We start from the raw sequence: 8,619 nt of genomic DNA, 5'->3' as shown, positions 1-8,619 counted from the left end.
TGTTGGGGTTATTCTAGACACCCATCCCCATTATTTTTGTTTTCGAAGTTCCATTTGAATACTGTTATTGGCGCTTGAAAATATTCAAAACTCACTTCTCAAAATGTAAACTTTTTCGCACATTATTATAAGCGAGGAGGGCTAGTGATGTTATGTTTGTAACTATTTTTGAAAGAGTTAAAAATATTTCTTAACAACCAAAACCACTTATGAATATATGTGGCGGAAAACTTAGAACTACTTTTAGATTATAGAAGCACTTTCTTAGGAAACATGTTTCCAAGTGTTTTATGTTTCTCTTAGAAGAATTCACAATATAAGTACTTGTAAATTATGTCCGTGTTACAAAAATATTCTCATGCAACATTTACAGAGTGAGGACTGAGGAGAACTACCCTCTTTAAATTATGTCCTTGTTGCTAAACTATGTGCACAGAAAAAGCAGGTGGATTAGATTTGGGTCTTGTGCATTTGTGCTTTTATCTGAAAAGGCACACGGTTTACAACGTGCCAAACGACAACTATCATAACCCTATTTGATTTGGTTTGCTTTGAATAACTTGATCTTGCTTGGTCCACAAACTTATGTGAACCTAGCCAAACCATAGCAGAGGAAAAAGATGTCATTCATTACACATTAGATATTAGTAGAAATATTCTTCTGTTTTAGGGAGGGGTTTAAATGTGAAGACGTTATGCACCTAGCCAAACCATAGTTGAAGAAAAATATGTCATTCATTACACATTAGACGCTAGTAGAAATATTCTTTTGTTTTAGGAGAGGGGTTTAAATACGTGGCATCGAGTGTAGATGTGTAGACTTTATGCACCAAGCTTAACATTAGCTAAAGAAAAAAATGTCATTTATTACACATTAGACGGTAGTAGAAATATTCTTTTGTTTAAGGGATGGTTTAAATACGGAGCATCAAGTGTACTGTAACTTAAATTTTCTAGATAAGTAGCTCAAAAAACTGAAAAGCAAAGTGCTTTTTAGACACAGCTGTCCGGAGCAACTGCAACTGCTTGGGAGAGACTGGTAGAGTAAGAAAGCAATGGAGAAAGAGAGAGGTATTGTGGTGGTGGTGCTTTTGTGCTTGGTGGTGGTGATGGAACTTCCAGAAGCATCCGCTACGAGATATACGGTGGGAGGGAACATGGGTTGGACTAGCAACGTCAACTACACTCTTTGGGCTCAGGATAACTCTGATCCATTAAATTTTTGCTTTTTCTGTCAATGTTTTATTTTTGTTCTCCCTTAGTTAATTCACAGCTCAAATTTTTTATTTTTTTGGTTGATGATGCTTCCGAGTGTGTGAGATGTGAAAATGGCCTAATGGGTTGTGCTCAAAATCTGCTTTTCCCCTTTTGTTTGATGAAATAAAAGCATTTTTTTTTTAAAAAGTTGATTTCTTGATGCGTAAAGTTCAAGTTAAAAATCAATTTTTTCCGCTGAAAAATGCAGGAAAAAAAATTTGGTTATTCAAGTTATGAGAATGCATGTGTCTTTTGGTTTTTGCTGTGTAGAAAAGCCAGTGTCTTCTTATATGTTTGTCTTACAACAATTTATTTTGTCGTACAACAATTTACTTCCATATTTTAATGTATATTTTGGTTAGTTCTAAAGGGTAGTGGATGAAATAGAAATCTCGAAAATGAACAGGAATGTGCGGAAATCAATTTCTTAGTAAAAATTCACCCAACACTACACGAAAACTTCAAATAAACAAGTACCAAATATTAATTTACTACCAAGAAAACTATATATTTTATGCTAGTAGTAGTTGCTAATTCTGTTTTTCTTTTTCCACCAGTTTTTGTGTATGATAGGAACCAAAAGGATGTGCTAGAGGTGAACCAGACAAACTATGTTCGTGCAATGCTGAAAATCCCCTTCACAACTGGTCCACCGGAGCCGGAAGAGATCTGGTTCCACTGAATGAGCCAAGGCACTACTACTTCATTAGTAGCAATGGTTTCCGCTACGGTGGCATGAAGATTGTCGTTGAAGTTGAAAACATGCCTTAGTTATGTTGTGTTTTAGTATTCTGGATCAGTGTGATCATATGACGGTAATAATCTGTGTGTTTTAATAGAGTTATACTATGTAATTGATATGTCATGAATTACAAACACGCTGTGTGTTTTAACACAACGTGAGTGTGCGATTCAAAATCACATTGAATTTCACATCGAATTTCGCTTCTCATTGTTTGGTTCTTTAAAGAAATCCATAACCCACAAGTAACTTTGAGCTGGATTTCACCATTTTGCTCTAAGATTTAACTTACAAGATTGCCTAATTAACTTCGAAAGCAGTAAAACTGCCGTTAAACGTAAGATTACTGACAACTGCACATTCAGACAAGAGAAGATTGTCCGATTAACCTGGTTTGAACACGGTAATCAACCAACACTTAATCTTAATCTATTTATTTTTAATCACTAAACTCTCAAACTTAATTAATGTATAAACAATTAGGTTCTTGCAATTATGAACAGGCACAGCTTTAACATTTTTTAACATAAAAGGTCAAACAAGAGAAATATAATATTGCACATAGGAACCCAAGTTGTCTAGACAAGTAGCCCGCGGTACCTGTAGATCTGGAAACTGAAACCTTAAACAAACAAACTAACCCATCAAAACTAAAAGCTCAAAAGCAAAGTGCTTTTCTAGACAGAGCTTTCCAGAGCAACTGTTACTGCTTGTGAGAGACTGATAGAGTGAGAGAGAGAGCAATGGAGAAGGAGAGAGCTACGGCGGTGGTGGTGCTTTTGTGCTTGGTGGTGGTGATGGAACTTCCAGAAGCATCAGCTACAAGATATATGGTGGGCGGGAAGGTGGGTTGGACCAGCAATGTGAACTATACTATTTGGGCTCAGGATAAGCACTTTTACAATGGAGACTGGCTCTGTAAGCTAACCTTTCTTTCTCTTCTCTCAGATCCATTAAGTATTTGCTTTTCTGTCAATGGTATTTGTTCTGTTAGTTAATTCACAGATCAAATTTTCTATTATTTGGTTGATGATGCATGTGAGTGTGTTAGATGTGAAAATGGCGTAAAGGGTTGTGCTTAAAATCTGCTTTTTCCATTTTTCTTTGATGAAATAAAAGCACTTCTTTGTAAATGTTTTTTTTTCCTGATGTGTAATGTTCAAGTTCAAATTCAGTTTTTCCTGCTGAAAATGCAGGAAAAAGGAAGAAATGATTACAATTTTGGTCATTCAAGTTATGAGAATGCATGTGTGGTTACTTTAATTGCTTAAATTTGTTATAAACAGTTTAAATATAATCAGATTACCAATTACGGAGGTTTTCTGAATTTTGTTTCTTGCTGTGTAAGGCTTATGCTAAATCTTAGTTAATTATTTAAGTATTAAAATGTTAAAACTCAGATTTGCCTACTGAAAAAAATATGCAGGAAAAGGAAGAAGGAGCATTTAAATTTTGGTAATTATCTTCAAAGTCCACAGCATACAAGATTTCTGTTATGTTTTAGTATTTTGTATCTATCATCCTGGCTGATTCAGATATGCAACTTTTTCTAGTTGTTTTCCACTTGGCTTTTTGGCTTTTTCTGTTAAGAAAGCCACTGTCACAGTTCCTGTCTTATTATATGATTGTTATACAACAATTTACTTTCATATTTTAATGTATCTTTTGGTTAGTAAACTAAAGGGAAATCCGAAAATGAATAGGAGTGCGGAAATCAATTCCTTAATAAAAATTTGCCCTATACTACACGAAAACTTCAAATAAGTAGAAAACCATATATTTTAAGCTAGTTGTTAATTCCGTTTTTATTTTCCCTCTAGTTTTTGTTTATGATAGGAACCAAATGGATGTTATAGAGGTGAACCAGACAAACTATGTCTCGTGCGATGCTGAACATCCCCTTCACAACTGGACCACCGGAGCCGGAAGAGATGTGGTTCCGCTGAATGTGACAAGGGACTACTACTTCATTACTAGCAAGGGGTACTGCTATGGTGGCATGAAGCTCGCCGTTAAAGTTGAAAACATGCCTCCACCCCCCGAAGCTGCCCCAGTGATGAGCAAGAGCAGTGACCTAACACCTGCTTTCGGGTCCCAGTTTGTATTGCCCGCAGTGTTCGCCATTGGCACAATGTGGGACGTTTTAGTTCGCTGTGAACGCATATGATCCTTAAACTTGAGCTAGCATTGATGGGATTATCGAAATTCACTAAACAGTGAGGATTATCCATATCAAAATTAGACTATTCTTCTAGCTAAGTAAGTTAAGCCCTTGATTTTTGAAGCAAATTGAGATTACCTTCCACTTTACTTAGATCTAATTTTCTTTTGGTTTTTGGGGTTTGTGATCTGTTGGTGTTGTTTTTGTTTCACCTTGATGGAGTAGAAATTGGACAATGGTGTTTTGAATGAGGAAGATTTTAAGTGTTATTTTAATGGATGATTTTGAATACTTTATTTATTGGAGTATATTCACATGCCTTGATTCCTGAAGTTTGTGGAAATTGACTGTATTTTATTTCGTGATCCTCCAAGCATGGAGCTGGATCCAACCGTTTAAGCGTGTCGTTTTGAGCGTCTCTACAGCTCAGGCGGATTGAAGGTCAACCCATGCAACTCTAACTCATCGTTTACAATCAATTTCGATCACGTGATTGAATACTCGTCGGATGATGAACAAATGCAATCGGTAAACAGCTTAGCATTGGCTTAATGATTAATCATCACCTCTAAATTCTAAAAGAGAGAGACATGAATCAAATGATCCATGCACAAGAAGAAAACTTGCATTAAATCCAGGTTACACGAGCATATATGACCCTCAAAACCAAGTCTTTGTTGCGTCCATTGTGATGAACTTGTTCTACCAGTCGTACGACCAGTTCGAAAGCACTTCAAACTTCAATGGGTTCGGTCTTATTGTCAACCGCAATCCCTGTAAACATACATTTGCTTCCCAATAATTAGATTAATCTAGCTAGTTCGTACTTAGATTACATTTCACTGAAGAACACATTTCTTACAGAAAGGGAGTTGTTACTAGAAAAAATAAGATCACATGGTTTGATAAACCACCACAGGGTGCCTTTGTGGTTTGGGGACGAATTCCAACCCATATTTTGACACGTTTGACCCTGATATTTACCAAACACCGGACTAGGCACGTGGTGGCCGACATTTGAAGGTGACGAAGCCATACTAACATGCATGTGAAGTAACGAACATAAATAAAACTTATAAATTTAAATACAATGCTTATGTAATTATGGAACATGTTCAAAATATATAACTAATTCGAGACACTAGAAAGGAAATAATATAAAATTGAATGAACAAAGGAGTAGGTTCTATGCCGAGAGGACTTGAAGATGCCGATGCGGGAGTGCCCTGACGCAGGGATGGTACGCCTCGAATCTAAGTCCTAAGGGAGCGCAAAACAAACATGAGTGGATCATGTTGATATATATATATATATATTTTTTTTTTTTTTGAAACATTTATCAACATACTAACCCCCAAAGTTTTAAGAAAACTAATAGCGTAATATGTAATAGGTTTTCCGAAAACCCTAGAATGCCAGAAAACCTTTATAAAACAAATCTCGTATATAGTGTGCCAAATAGTGGTATCCAATAACAATATCTCTCGGCCCAATGCCAGATTCTATGTCTATGCACCAGAAGCCAGAGATTATTTTTCCCGGCCCAATGTTAGCTCCATGTCTCTCGGCCCGAAGCCAACAACCATATCCCTCGCCCGTAGGCGGAACAGTGATCACTAGATACGCACAAAACATTGAACATAGTTTTTCCAAACATAGGTACATATATCTCAAAACATCTTCATAGCATAAAGTCATCCATCATCTATACTATAAAGAAGTGTGTAAAAGCATGTTCTAAATAGGATATAGTCATCCATCATATATACTATAAAGGACATTAGTTCGATCAAATATGGTATTCCAAAATATTCGCAACATAACATAATATCTTATAAAACGTTTCGTAAAACGTAATCATTAAATCATGCTTTTCATGTATGCATTTCTACAATTAAACATGCATTTTAGAAGGGGTCCACTCACCTCACACCGTTGGCGAAGAGCCGTGCAAGCAAGGGTAGATGGGAACGCCACTAACAAACACACCTAAGCGCATAAAGTGACCAATTAATAAAACTATATTATGACAATTGAATTTCGGGAAACAGACGCGTAAACGGGTTCAGGACATCGAAATTAATCTAGAAGGGGTCCCGACCGAAACCCAAAAAGTCAACATAGACCAGTCAACGTTGATTGGAAGTCAACTGTCAACGGGACTGGGTCAAACGGCAATGGCCTTCCAGATCCTCCATGTGGCTGTTTTCGGTTTTTACATGATTTGAAGAATATATGTAATAGTTTAGAAAATTCTGAAAACATACTGTCATTATCCCTCTCCTGCAAGGCTGCAAGGGACAAACTATGAGAAACATTTGAAAAGGTCTGATAAATAACTTGAACGGGGCTGATTGTGATCGAGAAAGTTGTGTTGAACATGAGGGCTTTGTTTCTTTTTTGGCCGATGTGTTCAGCTCAACATGGTCTAAAGCAAAGAAAACGGAGTCTTTTGATGGTATTACGAGCTCAAAAGAAAATTACATCCGAAACTATTTAATAAATAACTTGATCTGTAACATTCATAGATCAATTTAAAATGGTAGTCAATTATGTGTATCCATATGCAGCAAAAAATATGTTAAAAAAATTTGATTTTACCGAAAAACTAGACATATAAAATCTAACGCCGATGGGAAACAGTTAAAGAAACGTCTTGTTGGTCATTGTCAAACTGAAAATTCACTACAATGATCTAGCCCTTCCAATAGGAGAGCTTTCTTTTTATCTCCCCGCTTTCTGCATCTGTCCTATTTGTACTGCCATTGTTGTAAGGCAACGGCAATCGTTGTTCTCATTTTCCGAGTGACAACCACTTTCATTCGGAATCTGAATATATATGTCCAACTTGCAAACAGGTTCTGCATCCCATTGCCAACTCTATTAACATAAACAGAAAAGTTTGGGAAATGTACTTCATATGGACAATTTTAAGTATATATCATGTAAAAAATAGTTTACAAGATCAACCATAAATAGGAGAGGAATACAAGAAAGAAAGTGGAGGAATGGTGCGGACAGGGATGGCAGCTCAGCAAGCATGAGTGAAGACCTGACCTCCACTATCTCTAACTTAAACTAATACCTAGCTTTACATGATGAGGGAATATTGCTCTTAAATAAGCCTAAAGTAAACAAACAAGCAGCTAACCCTAGCCGAAAGTAAGATGACAATGAGTTGTTATCCATCACCAACTAAACAATGACAACTAGACAAACCCTACCACCAATAATAATAGATACTTCAATACTCCCCCTCAAGCTGGATCGAGAGTTCTTCTGGATCCAAGCTTGAAGAGAAGACGATCAAGTTGTGCAGAAGGCAGAAGCTTGGTGAATACATCGGCAAGTTGATCACTGGAACGAACAAATACAGTTTGTAATAGCTTGGACTGAACTTGGTTGCGAACGAAATGACAGTCAACCTCGATGTGCTTTGTGCGTTCATGGAAGACGGGGTTGGCAGCAATATGCATTGCTGCTTGATTGTCACAGTGAAGAAGAATTGGTTTGGAGGAGATGATTTCAAGATCACGTAGCAACCTCTTTAGCCAAATTAGTTCGCATGCAGTCGATGCCATTGCACGGTACTCAGCTTCTGCGCTTGACCGAGCTACAACAGATTGCTTTTTGCTCTTCCACGTAACGAGGTTACCACCAACAAGAGTGCAGTAACCAGTTGTGGATTTGCGATCAAGGACATTGCCTGCCCAATCAGAGTCTGTGTATCCTTCAATGGTGAAGTGTCCGTTGTTTTGCATGAAAATCCCAGTAGATATTGAGCTTTTCAAGTATCGAATGATCCTTTTAACTAGTTGCAAATGATGAGATGAGGGAGAATGCATGAACTGGCTGACAAAGCTAACAGCATAAGCAATGTCAAGTCGGGTTATAGTCAAATAGATAAGTTTTCCTACCAACCTTTGATACTCCGATGCATTTTCAAGCTGGATGCCTGAGGTTTCATCCTTGAAATTTGTTGGTAGTGGTGTTTTGGCAGGCTTGCAATGCATCATATTTGCTTCTTCTAAAAGATCTAGAACGTACTTTTGTTAATTTAGAAACAAACCAGTTGGAGATTGATCCATTTCGATTCCAAGAAAGTATCGAAGTCTGCCAAGATCTTTGATTTTGAAGGTTGAATGTAATGTGGCTTTGAGAGCAGTTATTTCTTCTGGATTATCTCCCGTGACAATAAGATCATCAACATAAACAAGTACCACCAATCTTCCATGCGTACCAATCCTAGTGAACATTGAAGAATCTGCATTGCTTCGTTTAAAGCCGGATGACATAAGGAAAGAACTAAGTTTTGAGTACCAAGCCCTTGGAGATTGCTTGAGACCGTAAATAGCCTTGTGAAGCTTGCAGGCTATTCCTTGTTCCTTTTCTCGTTCATGACCAGGTGGTAGTCGCATGTATACCTCTTCTTCTAACTCTCCATGTAGGAAGGCATTTT

The 8,619-nt window shown here is 37.2% G+C and overlaps 1 protein-coding gene across 1 annotated transcript; it reads left to right on the top strand.

Moving 5' to 3' along the window:
- Positions 1 to 2,599: 2,599 nt before the first annotated feature.
- Positions 2,600 to 4,451, top strand: LOC137740981 (early nodulin-like protein 17). The gene is made up of 2 exons (XM_068480789.2): positions 2,600 to 2,917; positions 3,820 to 4,451. The coding sequence occupies exons 1-2, from the start codon at positions 2,743 to 2,745 to the stop codon at positions 4,164 to 4,166; spliced, it is 522 nt and encodes a 173-aa protein (XP_068336890.2). The 5' UTR covers positions 2,600 to 2,742; the 3' UTR covers positions 4,167 to 4,451.
- The last annotated feature ends 4,168 nt before the right edge of the window (positions 4,452 to 8,619 follow it).

Source organism: Pyrus communis, chromosome 9, assembly GCF_041283825.1.
Source record: "Pyrus communis isolate YQ-2024b chromosome 9, ASM4128382v1, whole genome shotgun sequence".
In the NCBI taxonomy this organism is placed as follows: domain Eukaryota; kingdom Viridiplantae; phylum Streptophyta; class Magnoliopsida; order Rosales; family Rosaceae; genus Pyrus; species Pyrus communis.
This window is presented reverse-complemented; position numbering and strand designations above follow the sequence as displayed.